The 17,157-nt window shown below is 54.5% G+C and overlaps 1 protein-coding gene across 2 annotated transcripts in view; it reads left to right on the top strand.

The window, feature by feature from the left end:
* Nucleotides 1-17,157, top strand: part of LOC123773871 (rabphilin-3A) — a 648,197-nt gene that overhangs the window by 595,175 nt on the left and 35,865 nt on the right. For both annotated transcript variants that reach the window (XM_069318825.1, XM_069318827.1), the window contains exons 11-12: nt 12,678-12,761; nt 13,576-13,699. In XM_069318825.1, coding sequence (XP_069174926.1) covers nt 12,678-12,761; nt 13,576-13,699 — 208 coding nt within the window. The remainder of the gene's footprint in view (nt 1-12,677; nt 12,762-13,575; nt 13,700-17,157) is intronic.

Here is a 17,157-nt window from a genome sequence, read left to right as displayed (position 1 = left end):
GCTGGTGGTCCCTGGTGGTCCCTGGTGGTGGCTGGTGGTCCCTGGTGGTGGCTGGTGGTCCCTGGTGGTGGCTGGTGGTCCCTGGTGGTGGCTGGTGGTCCCTGGTGGTGGCTGGTGGTCCCTGGTGGTGGCTGGTGGTCCCTGGTGGTGGCTGGTGGTCCTTGATGGTGGCTGGTGGTCCCTGGTGGTGGCTGGTGGTCCGTGATGGTGGCTGGTGGTCCGTGGTGGAGGATGGTGGTCTCTGGTGGTGGCTGGTGGTCCCTGGTGGTGGCTGGTGGTCCCTGGTGGTGGCTGGTAGTCCCTGGTGGTGGCTGGTGGTCCCTGGTGGTCCCTGGTGGTCTCTGGTGGTGGCTGGTGGTCCCATGGTGGTGGCTGGTGGTCCCTGGTGGTGGCTGGTGGTCCCTGGTGGTGGCTGGTGGTCCCTGGTGGTCCCTGGTGGTGGCTGGTGGTCCCTGGTGGTGGCTGGTGGTCCCTGGTGGTGGCTGGTGGTCCCTGGTGGTGGCTGGTGGTCCCTGGTGGTGGCTGGTGGTCCCTGGTGGTGGCTGGTGGTCCCTGGTTGTGGCTGGTGGTCCCTGGTGGTGGCTGGTGGTCCCTGGTGGTGGCTGGTGGTCTCTGGTGGTGGCTGGTGGTCCCTGGTGGTGGCTGGTGGTCCCTGATGGTGGCTGGTGGTCCCTGGTGGTGGCTGGTGGTCCCTGGTGGTGGCTGGTGGTCCGTGGTGGTGGCTGGTGGTCCTTGATGGTGGCTGGTGGTCCCTGGTGGTGGCTGGTGGTCCGTGATGGTGGCTGGTGGTCCCTGGTGGTGGCTGGTGGTCCGTGATGGTGGCTGGTGGTCCGTGGTGGTGGCTGGTGGTCCTTGATGGTGGCTGGTGGTCCCTGGTGGTGGCTGGTGGTCCGTGATGGTGGCTGGTGGTCCGTGGTGGAGGATGGTGGTCTCTGGTGGTGGCTGGTGGTCCCTGGTGGTGGCTGGTGGTCCCTGGTGGTGGCTGGTGGTCCCTGGTGGTGGCTGGTGGTCCCTGGTGGTGGCTGGGGGTCCCTGGTGGAGGCTGGTGGTCCCTGGTGGTGGCTGGTGGTCCCTGGTGGTGGCTGGTGGTCCGTGATGGTGGCTGGTGGTCCGTGGTGGAGGATGGTGGTCTCTGGTGGTGGCTGGTGGTCCCTGGTGGTGGCTGGTGGTCCCTGGTGGTGGCTGGTGGTCCTGGTGGTGGCTGGTGGTCCCTGGTGGTGGCTGGTGGTCCCTGGTGGTGGCTGGTGGTCCCTGGTGGTGGCTAGTGGTCCCTGGTGGTGGCTGATGGTCCCTGGTGGAGGCTAGTGGTCCCTGGTGGTGGCTGGTGGTCCCTTGTGGTGGCTGGTGGTCCCTGGTGGTCCCTGGTGGTGGCTGGTGGTCTTTGGTGGTGGCTGGTGGTCCCTGGTGGTGGCTGGTGGTCCCTGGTGGTGGCTGGTGGTCCTGGTGGTGGCTAGTGGTCCCTGGTGGAGGCTAGTGGTCCCTGGTGGTGGCTGGTGGTCCCTGGTGGTGGCTGGTGGTCCCTGGTGGTGGCTGGTGGTCCCTGGTGGTGGCTAGTGGTCCCTGGTGGAGGCTAGTGGTCCCTGGTGGAGGCTAGTGGTCCCTGGTGGTGGCTAGTGGTCCCTGGTGGAGGCTAGTGGTCCCTGGTGGAGGCTAGTGGTCCCTGGTGGAGGCTAGTGGTCCCTGGTGGTGGCTAGTGGTCCCTGGTGGTGGCTAGTGGTCCCTGGTGGAGGCTAGTGGTCCCTGGTGGAGGCTGGTGGTCCCTGGTGGTGGCTAGTAGTCCCTGGTGAAGGCTAGTGGTCCCTGGTGGAGGCTAGTGGTCCCTGGTGGAGGCTAGTGGTCCCTGGTGGTGGCTGGTGGTCCCTGGTGGTGGCTGGTGGTCCCTGGTGGTGGCTGGTGGTCCCTGGTGGTGGCTGGTGGTCCCTGGTGGTGGCTGGTGGTCCCTAGGTGGTGGCTGGTGGTCCCTGGTGGTGGCTAGTGGTCCCTGGTGGAGGCTAGTGGTCCCTGGTGGAGGCTAGTGGTCCCTGCTGGTGGCTGGTTGTCCCTGGTGGTGGCTGGTGGTCCCTGGTGGTGGCTAGTGGTCCTTGGTGGAGGCTAGTGGTCCCTGGTGGAGGCTAGTGGTCCCTGGTGGTGGCTGGTGGTCCCTGGTGGTGGCTGGTGGTCCCTGGTGGTGGCTAGTGGTCCCTGGTGGAGGCTAGTGGTCCCTGGTGGAGGCTAGTGGTCCCTGGTGGAGGCTAGTGGTCCCTGGTGGAGGCTAGTGGTCCCTGGTGGAGGCTAGTGGTCCATGGTGGTGGCTGGTGGCCCCTGGTGGTGGCTGGTGGTCCTGGTGGTGGTGGTCGTTGTCGCCTCCCGGGGTAGAGGGTACCGTGTGCCGGGGGGGGGTCGGCCGGGGGACGGGCCGGGGGACGGGCCGGGGGACGGGCCGGGGGACGGGCCGGGGGGCGGGCCGGGGGAGGGGCCGGGGGACGCGCCGGGGGACGGGCCGGGGGACGGGCCGGGGGGCGGGCCGGGGGAGAGCAAGGATGAGCCACGAGGGGGGACTCCGGTACTTGACATGCAGAAAGGCAGCGGTATAGATAACCGATATTTATCCACCACCTGTATGGTTTATGTCCCTTCCCCTCCCACCCACACACCCACCCACACACCCACCCGCACACCCACCCACACCCACCCACACACCCACCCCACACACCCACCCCACACACCCACCCACACACCCACCCACACACCCACCCGCACACCCACCCACACACCCACCCACACACCCACCCACACACCCACCCCACACACCCACCCACACACCCACCCACACACCCACCCGCACACCCACCCACACACCCACCCACACCCACCCACACACCCACCCCACACACCCACCCACACACCCACCCACACACCCACCCACACACCCACCCACACACCCACCCACACACCCACCCACACACCCACCCACACACCCACCCACACACCCACCCGCACACCCACCCACACACCCACCCACACACCCACCCGCACACCCACCCACACACCCACCCGCACACCCACCCGCACACCCACCCACACACCCACCCACACACCCACCCACACACACACCCACACACCCACCCACACAGCCACACACACAGCCACCCGCACACCCACCCACACACCCACCCACACACCCACCCACACACCCACCCACACACCCACCCACACACCCACCCGCACACCCACCCACACACCCACCCGCACACCCACCCGCACACCCACCCGCACACCCACCCACACAGCCACCCACACACCCACCCGCACACCCACCCGCACACCCACCCACACAGCCACACACACAGCCACCCACACACCCACCCACACACCCACCCACACACCCACCCACACACCCACCCACACACCCACCCACCCACACACCCACCCACACACCCACCCGCACACCCACCCACACACCCACCCGCACACCCACCCACACACCCACCCGCACACCCACCCACACACCCACCCACACACACACCCACACACCCACCCACACACCCACCCACACACCCACCCGCACACCCACCCACACACCCACCCACACACCCACCCGCACACCCACCCGCACACCCACCCACACAGCCACACACACAGCCACCCACACACCCACCCACACACCCACCCACACACCCACCCACACACCCACCCGCACACCCACCCACACACCCACCCACACACCCACCCACACACCCACCCACACACCCACCCGCACACCCACCCACACACCCACCCACACACCCACCCACACACCCACCCGCACACCCACCCGCACACCCACCCGCACACCCACCCACACAGCCACCCGCACACCCACCCACACCCACCCACACACCCACCCACACACCCACCCGCACACCCACCCACACCCACCCACCCGCACACCCACCCACACCCACCCACACACCCACCCACACACCCACCCACACACCCACCCGCACACCCACCCACACACCCACCCGCACACCCACCCACACACCCACCCACACACCCACCCACACACCCACCCACACACCCACCCACACACCCACCCGCACACCCACCCACACACCCACCCACACACCCACCCACACACCCACCCGCACACCCACCCGCACACCCACCCACACACCCACCCGCACACCCACCCACACAGCCACCCACACACCCACCCGCACACCCACCCCACACACTCACCTACACACCCACCCCACACACCCACCCCACACACCCACCCACACACCCACCCGCACACCCACCCCACACACCCACCCACACACCCACCCGCACACCCACCCGCACACCCACCCACACACCCACCCCACACACCCACCCACACACCCACCCGCACACCCACCCCACACACCCACCCACCCCACACACCCACCCGCACACCCACCCACACAGCCACCCACACACCCACCCGCACACCCACCCCACACACCCACCCACACACCCACCCCACACACCCACCCACACACCCACCCCACACACCCACCCCACACACCCACCCACACACCCACCCACACACCCACCCACACACCCACCCGCACACCCACCCGCACACCCACCCGCACACCCACCCGCACACCCACCCACACACCCACCCGCACACCCACCCGCACACCCACCCGTACACCCACCCGCACACCCACCCGCACACCCACCCACACAGCCACCCACACAGCCACCCACACACCCACCCGCACACCCACCCACACAGCCACCCCCACAGCCACCCACACATCCACCCACACACCCACCCCACACACCCACCCACACACCCACCCCACACACCCACCCACACACCTAACCCACACACCCACCCCACACACCCACCCACACACCCACCCCACACACCCACCCACACACCCACCCCACACACCCACCCACACCCACCCACACCCACCCACACACCCACCCCACACACCCACCTCACACACCCACCCCCCACACACCCACCCACACACCCACCCCACACACCCACCCACACACCCACCCACACACCCACCCCACACACCCACCCCACACACCCACCCACACACCCACCCACACACCCACCCCACACACCCACCCCACACACCCACCCACACACCCACCCACACACCCACCCCACACACCCACCCACACACCCACCCCACACACCCACCCACACCCACCCACACCCACCCACACACCCACCCCACACACCCACCTCACACACCCACCCCCCACACACCCACCCACACACCCACCCCACACACCCACCCACACACCCACCCACACACCCACCCCACACACCCACCCCACACACCCACCCACACACCCACCCACACACCCACCCCACACACCCACCCCACACACCCACCCACACACCCACCCACACACCCACCCCACACACCCACCCACACACCCACCCCACACACCCACCCACACGCTTGGTACAACAAGGACAGAAACCGAGTTGTAAAGGTGGTGTTTACAAACGAAACCACGAAGGAGGATATTCTGGAAAGGAAGAGTCGTCTGCAGCATATGGAGGGATACAAAAAAGTATTCCTGCAGAGGGACAGGACGAAGGAGGAGAGAGCCAGGGCAGCAGAGGCAAGGAGGAAGCGCAGGGAGAGAGGAGCAAACCAGAAAATCACAGCCCTCAACACAACAGTCCCAGAGACAAGAGGAGAACCCAAAACCAGCATCCCAGCAACACCAGAGGGGAGGGCAACACCACCATCCCCCTCTGCATAGAAACCCTCCCTTCCCCTCACCCTACCTGCCCCCACCCAACCCTCCCTCCCCCCACCTCATTCTGACCCTGACACCCCTTGCCCATTCCCATCATGTCCCCCCTCCCACCTTTCCCCCCTCCCCCTTCATCCCATACCCTCCCTATCCCTCCTCCCCCCTTACCCCGTATCATCCATGTCCCCCCTACCTCCTTAACCCACACCCTACCTGTCCCCCCTTCCCGTGAACCCCCACCTCCCACCCCAAAATCCTCTGAGACCCTGCAAACCACCTCACAGATCCTCTCATCCACGGAACAGCTTCCCACACCAGCAGAATGCTCGCCAAGAAAGGGACATGAAAATGAACAGAAGAAAGTGAGCTTCAAGGCGATGTACACTAACATAGATGGGATTTCAAATAAAACAAGTGAACTTGGAGAATGGGCACTAGAAGAAAACCCAGACATAATAGCACTCACAGAAACAAAGTCAACGAAAATCATAACAAACGAAGTGTTTCCACAGGGCTACTATGTAGTGAGGAAAGAGAGAGAGAAGGGAGAGGAGGTGGTGTAGCTTTGCTACTAAGAGACGGTTGTAGTTTCGAAGAGATGGTAATTCAGATCTGTGAAGGTTTCAGTGACTACATATCAGGCACCATAACAACTGGAGGACAGAAAATTATAATAGTAGTCATATATAACCGCACACCGAATGACAGAAGACCCAGACAGGAATATGATAGAAACAACTTGGCCACCATCAATATAATAGAGAGAGCAGCTTCTGTGGCTAGCAGTAACGGATCCAGACTTCTAATCATGGGAGACTTCAACCATGGGAAGATAGATTGGGGGAACAGAAACCCACATGGAGGCCCAGACACATGGAGAGCTAAGCTGCTGGATGTGGCAACAAGAAACTTTCTAAGTCAACACGTCAAGGGACCGACAAGAATGAGAGGAGGGGATGAACTAGCCTTGCTTGATCTGATATTTACCCTAAATGAGTCGGATATAAGGGAAGTTAAATTGGAAGTCCCCTTGGGAATGAGTGATCATAGTGTATTGAGCTTTGAGTACCTGATTGAGCTAGGAATTATCACCCCCAAAAAAGAACTGGGAACCAAAGGGCTGGCGTACCGAAAGGGAAACTATGAGGAAATGAATAAATTCCTATGGGATATACATTGGGACACAGAACTCCGAACCAAGTCCGTACAAGACATGATGGACTATGTCACCCAAAAATGTCAGGAGGCTGTAAGCAGGTTTGTCCCAGCCCGACAGGAAAAAACAGAGAAGCAAAGGAAGAATCCGTGGTTTAATAAGGAAGGTATGAAAGCAAAGGAGCTGAACAAAAGGGCATGGAGGAACTTCCGGAACATGTTAAGGCCCTTTCGGGACGCAACGGGGTCCTTACTCTGATGTTGTTAGAGGAAGATATAATGTATCCGTTCCCAAGCCAGTAGTGGCTATCAAGGGATGAGATCCGTGACGCAAGTAACTTTAAGGGAGTAGGGAAAGAAAGTTAAGAACTTAATATTATACTTATCACCATCACCAATTAAATATATAAAATCAAAAAGTGCACAGGGGGAGGGGTATTAACACTATACAAGGGGATTATGCACAATATAGTCTTCTGCTGAAGACTCTGGATCAAGAAGCTAGGTGCTGAGTCCGCGGTGCTTTCTTCGTGGCCTCACGACGTGACCTCTGAGAATGCCGAGCCTACCCGGGCCACAGGTCAGCCAAAACACAGGTCCACTGGGGGCACCGCCGTGGAGGCCGTCAACCACACGTCCAGCTGGTCTGCTGGCAGGTTCTGAGCCAACAAGGCTGGTACGGCCACTCCACGAACGATAAAAGGGGAACGCCCTAGACAGGAGCCTCGTGTGACAACACAAGTCACTCTCCTGTCTTCAGTACCCCAGTGGATGATCGTCTCCAACAGTCGGTCCCGGGTAAATCCTTTTACTGCCACTCCACTGGCAGGCTACCACGCCACAGTGTTCTTCCGGGGGGACGACGTCACAACAGCTGCAGCAAGGTTCAAGGTATGGAGACTGGCTGCCTCGGGTAGACTGACTCAACCTTCAACACAGCGGTCCCAGGTCGACTCTGTAAACAGACACGTCATCAATGACTGGGACACACTAAAACACCTCACTTACGGGCTCGGGCACAAACACCTGACGTATCCAGTCCATAGATGGCGCTGTCGTCGGAGCACCACCTCACCAGAGGTCAGGAGCGGCTGTGTTGTGAGCTGTACAGGACTGGAAACTGGCCCTTGAGGCCAGTACACGCTGTCCTCACCAGGTGTCGTCGTCCGTTTGGCGGGGGTTTCGGGAGCTGACCCACAGATGGCGTGGTTGTCACTGCTCCGGGCTCGGACGCTGGATCCGGGTTCGTAACACAGAACACCAGAAAGTAGAGAGAGATACCAGAGAACCAGGAACGAGTATGTCAGTGTGAGAAGAGCAGCTGAGAAAAGGTATGAAAATGATATAGCTAATAAAGCCAAGACCGAACCAAAGCTACTACACAGTCACATCAGGAGGAAGACAACAGTGAAGGAACAGGTGATGAAACTTAGGGTGGGCGAGGACAGGTACACAGAAAATGACAAAGAGGTGTGTGAAGAACTCAACAAAAGGTTCCAGGAGGTCTTTACAATAGAACAGGGAGATGTCGCGGCGCTAGAAGAGGTGGCAGCAAACCAGGTGACCTTGGATAGGTTCGAAATTACAAGAGATGAGGTCAAGAAGCACCTATTGGAGCTGGATGTGAGAAAAGCTGTTGGACCGGATGGAATCTCGCCATGGGTATTGAAAGAGTGTGCAGGAGCACTTTGCCTACCACTCTCCATAGTGTATAGTAGGTCACTGGAAACGGGGGACCTACCAGAAATATGGAAGACTGCTAATGTAGTACCAATATACAAAAAGGGTGACAGACAAGAGGCACTGAACTACAGGCCAGTGTCCTTAACTTGTATACCATGCAAGGTGATGGAGAAGATTGTGAGAAAAAACCTAGTAACACATCTGGAGAGAAGAGACTTCGTGACAACCCATCAACATGGGTTCAGGGAGGGTAAATCTTGCCTTACAGGCTTGATTGAATTCTACGATCAGGTGACAAAGATTAAACAAGAAAGAGAAGGGTGGGCGGACTGCATTTTTTTGGACTGTCGGAAGGCCTTTGACACAGTACCTCATAAAAGGTTGATGCATAAGCTGGAGAAACAGGCAGGAGTAACTGGTAGGGCGCTCTAGTGGATAAGGGAGTACCTAAACAATAGGAAGCAGAGAGTTACAGTGAGGGGTGAGACCTCAGACTGGCGTGAAGTCACCAGTGGAGTCCCACAGGGCTCTGTACTTGGACCTATCCTGTTTCTGATACCCACCCACACACCCACCCACACAGCCGCCCCCACACCCACCCACACAGCCGCCCCCACACCCACCCACACAGCCGCCCACACACCCATCCACACACCCACCCACACACCCACCTTCCCTGCCCTTCACCATCTCTGCCCTTCACCACCTTTTCAATGCACAGTGTCTTTAGCAATAAATAAACTTCACAAGACAAACATCTTCTCAAGTAGTTTCGAAATTTATATAATTTGCCAGTTAATACAAGAGACAGGTATTTGGGGGGGGGTCAACCCCGACCCACCTATGTCCGTCCCCAAACAGCCACCAGTCACCCTGCAAAGTTTGGTGAGACTACCCCCAGGGCCAGGACCAAGATTCACGAAGCTCCATGTATTTCTTCGTAAGTAGGTTTGCTACGAAGGTTCCTAAGTATGCCTTAAGAAGATGCTTAGGTACAATTCAGGTAGGTCCACTTACGAAGATATTTGTTGGTTCACCTGCGTGCCATAGAGGTCACTACTGTGTTTCGTTTGGCCAATCAGAGAGCAGCAACATTCTTCATATTGAAGATTAAGCGCTGGCTTATCGGAGCTCTACTGCCTCCTATTTACGTCGAATTTTCTTATAAAATTAGTATATTTCGAAGTAAAACAATGTTTTTTCAACTTCTACAGCCAGCACCGACATTGTAGTAAACAAATATGTTACATTTGTTGTTTACCTACGTAATTCTAAGAGATACTATGTAGCTGTCCTTGTTGCTCGGAAGATGAGCTGACAATTATTGTATATATTTACTGAATTTACCCAAGGGCCACTAACTATCTAGTGACCTCGACGAGGACAGAAAGCCGGCGGCTTGTTAAAGGTCCCGCCAATTGTCTTAAAGATATTTTTTAGCTGGAATTTGGCATTTACGGCTTCAACGGGTAGGCAGTTCCATGGGTTTATAGGCCTCTTGGTGGAAAAAACATCTGTTTTCAGTCCTACTTGAGAGAACATACTCTCCAACACTATATCTGTGATTGCCCTGTTATCAGTGACTTCATACCAAATGGTATGAGGTACTTTGAGCTCTGTAATTACTTCATACACTCAGGAATATTAGAAGATATTCTTGTGCTGCACCCAGATTTTGCAAGAGGAGGCTAATAGATCAGCCTTAAGTATTTTGTTCTCTCCTGATTCCATGTATGACTGGCCATCCTGTGAGGTGAGGATGTTGGATGAGCTTGTAGCTGGTTTTTGATCTACACTGTGTGGTCCTTCATACAGAATAGGGAAGCAGCACATTGCTGTGTATACCTAAACATGTTAAAAAATGCATTGTTTGAGAGGAGTCTTGTAGAAACTGGTAAGAGTAATTATAATATAATGTTTCCCTGATTCAGTGCTTACCTCTTGTGAAAATCGCGAAGAATTGTTTAGTCAGAGTTGATTTGTTTTTTGTATTGAGGTTGGTATTTTCTACCTTGATTCCATGTACAGTATGTCTAACCATCCTGTGAGATGGGAGTATTAGATAAACTTATAACTAGTTTTTTATCTACACTGTGTAATCTTCCATATAGAATAGGGTAGCAGCACATTGCTGTGTATACCTAAGCTTCTTAATAAAAAAAATCAGTAATAAAGATTTTAAATTATAGTTTGTATTATTACAAATTCAGTACTGTATTATCCTTATTAAATCATGTTAACCATGGATCATAAAGATCTCATGTTGATATGTAATAGTTATATTTCTTTTGAACTGCTAATCCATGCTAATCATTTTTGAATCATTCATTAAATTGTGCATTATGTCTCAATTTTTCACTTCCTTGGATATACTGTACAGTACATAAAGATAGGATAAAAATATACCAGTAATATTTTTTTCATAATATTTTTTTTTTTTAAATAACTGCATCAATATTTTTACAGCTGACAGGATTTGTTTTACCATACAGGTGCATTATTTGTTAAAAAAATTTGGTTTATTGTTACACACAATGGTGCTACATAGCCTTCCCAGCTTGGTGCCTTCTTTTAATACTTACTGATAAATAAATAAATAATAATAAATAAATTTTATTCAGGAAAAGTACATACAGTTGATTTACAAACATAATGTTGGATTAATAGACAGAGCTAGTACATACAATACCTAAAGCCACTAATACTCATAGCATTTCGGGCAAGGTGTGGGGGAAAAAACACTTATACTAAAACTTAATAGTAATCGGGATTAGGTATAAATTGTGTTGAAAGAAGGAATAAAAAATAAAAATGGGGGATAACATAGCAGAAATCAGCAATTGTACACATTGGTGAACAGCGTTGTTTAAAAAATAGCAAGACATGGGTTGACATTTAGGGGGTAAGGTAGGTCACATGGAGTTAATTAGGTAGTACTTAGTTTTACTCTTAAACTGGTTGAGAGAGGTACAGCCTTTGACATGATTCGGGGGGTCATTCCACATTCTGGGTCCCTTGATTTGTAGAGCACTTCTAGTTTGGTTACACACAGCCAAATTGTGTAACAGGAAGAGGTCTTGGAAACAAATTTGTTCCATGCTAAATGTAGAGGAATCAGCTGAGTATTCCTCAAATAAAATAGGTTGCCTCAGCTTATAAGGTAAATAAAATAAGCATTTCTCAAATAAGTAGCTGCCTCACCTCACTGCCTTACTGCTACATAGCCTTCCCGGCATGGTGCCTTCTTTTGATAATTACTTGTTCCACACCCAAATTGTGTAACAGGAAGAGGTCTTGGACCCCTACTTCCCTCTCTCATTTTTAATAGTCCATATAGTCATAATTATAGATTTAAGTATTCAATGAATAAAGTTTTTGACATTTTTACCCTTCTCCTTACCTAACATCATTTGTGCAGCATATTTTTATTTTATGTCTCACCCAGATTTAATTTCAAAATAAAACCAAACTAAATAAATTAGAAATGGATATGTATAGTTAAGGTACATCCTTATTACTAGGTGAACAGGGGCATTTGGTGATAGTAAATGATCCCATCAGGCAGGGCTCATCACTTTCTCTCATATTTCATGTTCACCAGTGTTTATTTACTTAATAACTACGGGTATAATATCTTGCTATTATAAAACTAATTCTAATATCATAAATGACATATTTACTCAAAGTTTCAAGCAGAGAATGCTTGTATAACTAACACGAAGGACTCCTCTTCACAAGATTCAGTTGCTATAATCTTTTGTTTATGTTCCAAAATCTTAAAATCGATCCCAGTGTTATGTAGTAGAGAAAAATTGAGTTATATCCAGTTTACGTAAAGCTACGAGTGGTCGAAACCACACTTAGATCCCGGACCAAACTTATGAAGGTTTTTCGACTTAGTGTAGCTACCTGAATACCGACGTAGCCGCCACGAAGGCGTTAAGAAGGAAAACATTCGTAGCTAAGAACAAAAACCTTCGTAAGTACCTTCGTGAATCTGGCCCCTGGGGCCTCCAATCTCGAACAGATAACTTATTTATGGATATAGATAATGGAGCCTCTGGTTATCCCCCCCCCCACTACACCTCCGTCAGCATCCACATTCTTCCCCACAGAACCTGAAGCCAGCAGAGAGCAGCAGCAGCAGACAGGCCGCCGACCCCTACGTCAAGCTCCACCTGCTGCCCGGCGCCAGCAAGGTATACCTGCTGGCCTGAGTGTCGCTCAGGGGGCACTCACTCCTCCCGAGACACTCACAAGGGGCACTCACTCCTCCCGAGACACTCACAAGGGACACTCACTCCTCCCGAGACACTCACAAGGGGACACTCACTCCTCCCGAGACACTCACAAGGGACACTCACTCCTCCCGAGACACTCACAAGGGACACTCACTCCTCCCGAGACACTCACAAGGGGCACTCACTCCTCCTGAGACACTCACAAGGGGGCACTCACTCCTCCCGAGACACTCACAAGGGGGCACTCACTCCTCCCGAGACACTCACAAGGGGGCACTCACTCCTCCCGAGACACTCACAAGGGACACTCACTCCTCCCGAGACACTCACAAGGGACACTCACTCCTCCCGAGACACTCACAAGGGACACTCACTCCTCCCAAGACACACAAGGGACACTCACTCCTCCCGAGACACTCACAAGGGACACTCACTCCTCCCGAGACACTCACAAGGGACACTCACTCAACTGGGCCAATTACGAAGGCGTGCTATAGACGGCACTGTTACTCAGCACTTACAGTAATCTTAGACTATATTACCTCGAGTGTTTCAAGTTACTTCCACACTTTGTAAACGAGAGCCAATTCCCTTCACTAACTGCAGTTGCTCTTCTGAGGTTAATAGTTAATGAAATTATTTCCCATATAGTTAGATAGATATCGCATGCCTTTAACTACCTATCTAAGCTATCTGTTCTCCGCGATGAACTACAAACCACTAATTCTCTCCCTGTGTTGTCACGTGGCGGCGCTCGTCGTGCGTCTGGCAGTCCAACAAGCTCAGAACTCGTACGGTGCCCAAGACCTCCAACCCGGACTTCAATGAGACACTTACCTACTACGGCATCTCTGACCAGGACATGGCTCGCAAGACACTTAGACTCACCGTCTTGGGTAAGTGTGTGTTCACAGACCCACTCCCCAACACTGGTAAGTGTGTCCCCAGACCCACTCCCCAACACTGGTAAGTGTGTCCCCAGACCCACTCCCCAACACTGGTAAGTGTGTCCCCAGACCCACTCCCCAACACTGGTAAGTGTGTCCCCAGACCCACTCCCCAACACTGGTAAGTGTGTGTCCCCAGACCCACTCCCTAACACTGGTAAGTGTGTCCCCAGACCCACTCCCCAACACTGGTAAGTGTGTCCCCAGACCCACTCCCCAACACTGGTAAGTGTGTCCCCAGACCCACTCCCCAACCCTGGTAAGTGTGTCCCCAGACCCACTCCCCAACACTGGTAAGTGTGTCCCCAGACCCACTCCCCAACACTGGTAAGTGTGTCCCCAGACCCACTCCCCAACCCTGGTAAGTGTGTCCCCAGACCCACTCCCCAACACTGGTAAGTGTGTCCCCAGACCCACTCCCCAACCCTACCACTGAGAACTAGCGGACACAATGACGAGGACCTTCAGGTGTGGAGGCACATCACCAAGAGTGAGCAGGAGTGTGAGCCTCAACAGTGTTGGTGCAGCACGACGCCGCCACACACACACACACACACACACACACACACACACACACACACACACACACACACACACACACACACACACACACACACACACACACACACACACACAACTCTCCACATCTGCTTGAAAGATTTTGGAGGACAATAACGGTAAAAACGTGTTTTTTGTTATATTTCTTGATACAGGAAGAACAGTAAAGTTACGTTCTCCAGGCAGGAGGAGACACGTACAAACATTACCGGCTGGGAACACCAAGACGGGCTTGGTATAGACTACTGGTTTATAATCAAATAAAGACATAACCTATGACGTAGTAATTGGCAGTATTTGGACACATTGGACTGTATTTGGAGATGAAATACGTTTATTATAAGTTTTGCAGTAGTGATGGAGGGTGACTGTGGTGATGGAGGGTGACTGTGGTGATGGAGGGTGTCTGTGGTGATGGAGGGTGACTGTGGTGATGGAGGGTGACTGTGGTGATGGAGGGTGACTGTGGTGATGGAGAGTGATTGTGGTGATGGGGGGTGGCTTTGGTGATGGAGGGTGACTGTGGTGATGGAGGGTGACTGTGGTGATGGTGGGTGAATGTGGTGATGGTGGGTGACTGTGGTGATGGTGGGTGTCTGTGGTGATGGTGGGTGACTATGGTGATGGAGGGTGACTGTGGTGATGGAGGGTGACTGTGGTGATGGAGGGTGACTGTGGTGATGGAGGGTGACTGTGGTGATGGTGACTGTGGTGATGGAGGGTGACTGTGGTGATGGAGGGTGTCTGTGGTGATGGAGGGTGACTGTGGTGATGGAGGGTGACTATGGTGATGGAGGGTGACTGTGTTGATGGTGGGTGAATGTGGTGATGGAGGGTGTCTGTGGTGATGGAGGGTGACTGTGGTGATGGTGGGTGAATGTGGTGATGGAGGGTGTCTGTGGTGATGGAGGGTGACTATGGTGATGGAGGGTGACTGTGGTGATGGAGGGTGACTGTGGTGATGGAGGGTGACTGTGTTGATGGTGGGTGAATGTGGTGATGGAGGGTGTCTGTGGTGATGGAGGGTGACTATGGTGATGGAGGGTGACTGTGGTGATGGAGGGTGACTGTGGTGATGGAGGGTGACTGTGGTGATGGAGGGTGACTGTGTTGATGGTGGGTGAATGTGGTGATGGAGGGTGTCTGTGGTGATGGAGGGTGACTATGGTGATGGAGGGTGACTGTGGTGATGGAGGGTGTCTGTGGTGATGGAGGGTGACTATGGTGATGGAGGGTGACTGTGGTGATGGAGGGTGACTGTGGTGATGGTGACTGTGGTGATGGAGGGTGACTGTGGTGATGGTGACTGTGGTGATGGTGGGTGACTGTGGTGATGGAGGGTGACTGTGGTGATGGAGGGTGACTGTGGTGATGGAGGGTGACTGTGGTGATGGAGGGTGACTGTGGTGATGGTGACTGTGGTGATGGTGGGTGACTGTGGTGATGGAGGGTGACTGTGGTGATGGAGGGTGACTGTGGTGATGGTGGGTGTCTGTGGTGATGGAGGGTGACTGTGGTGATGGAGAGTGTCTGTGGTGATGGAGGGTGAATGTGGTGATGGAGGGTGACTGTGGTGATGGAGGGTGACTGTGGTGATGGAGGGTGACTGTGGTGATGGAGGGTGACTGTGGTGATGGTGACTGTGGTGATGGAGGGTGACTGTGGTGATGGAGGGTGTCTGTGGTGATGGAGGGTGACTGTGGTGATGGAGGGTGACTGTGGTGATGGAGGGTGACTGTGGTGATGGACGGTAACTGTGGTGATGGAGGGTGACTGTGGTGATGGTGGGTGACTGTGGTGATGGAGGGTGTCTGTGGTGATGGTGACTGTGGTGATGGATGGTGACTGTGGTGATGAAGGGGTGACTGGTGATGGAGGGTGTCTGTGGTGATGGAGGGTGACTGTGGTGATGGAGGGTGACTGTGGTGATGGAGGGTGACTGTGGTGATGGAGGGTGACTGTGGTGATGGAGGGTGTCTGTGGTGATGGAGGGTGTCTGTGGTGATGGAGGGTGACTGTGGTGATGGAGGGTGACTGTGGTGATGGAGGGTGACTGTGGTGATGGAGGGTGACTGTGGTGATGGAGGGTGACTGTGGTGATGGAGGGTGACTGTGGTGATGGAGGGTGACTGTGGTGATGGAGGGTGTCTGTGGTGATGGAGGGTGACTGTGGTGATGGAGGGTGACTGTGGTGATGGTGACTGTGGTGATGGAGGGTGACTGTGGTGATGGAGGGTGACTGGTGATGGTGAATGTGGTGATGGTGACTGTGGTGATGGAGCGTGACTGTGGTGATGGCGGGTGACTGTGGTGATGGAGGGTGTCTGTGGTGATGGAGGGTGTCTGTGGTGATGGAGGGTGACTGTTGTGATGGAGGGTGACTGTGGTGATGGAGGGTGACTGTGGTGATGGAGGGTGACTGTGGTGATGGAGGGTGACTGTGGTGATGGAGGGTGACTGTGGTGATGGAGGGTGACTGTGGTGATGGAGGGTGTCTGTGGTGATGGAGGGTGACTGTGGTGATGGTGACTGTGGTGATGGAGGGTGACTGTGGTGATGGAGGGTGACTGTGGTGATGGAGGGTGACTGTGGTGATGGAGGGTGACTGTGGTGATGGAGGGTGTCTGTGGTGATGGAGGGTGACTGTGGTGATGGAGAGTGTCTGTGGTGATAGTGGGTGACTGTGGTGATGGAGGGTGTCTGTGGTGATGTAGGGTGACTGTGGTGATGGAGGGTGACTGTGGTGATGGAGGGTGACTGTGGTGATGGAGGGTGTCTGTGGTGATGGAGGGTGACTATGGTGATGGTTGGTGACTGTGGTGATGGAGGGTGACTGTGGTGATGGAGGG

The sequence above is a fragment of the Procambarus clarkii genome, chromosome 91, assembly GCF_040958095.1.
Source record: "Procambarus clarkii isolate CNS0578487 chromosome 91, FALCON_Pclarkii_2.0, whole genome shotgun sequence".
NCBI lineage: Eukaryota > Metazoa > Arthropoda > Malacostraca > Decapoda > Cambaridae > Procambarus > Procambarus clarkii.
Note: the sequence above shows the minus strand (reverse complement) of the source record. Positions and strands in the feature narration are given on the sequence as shown.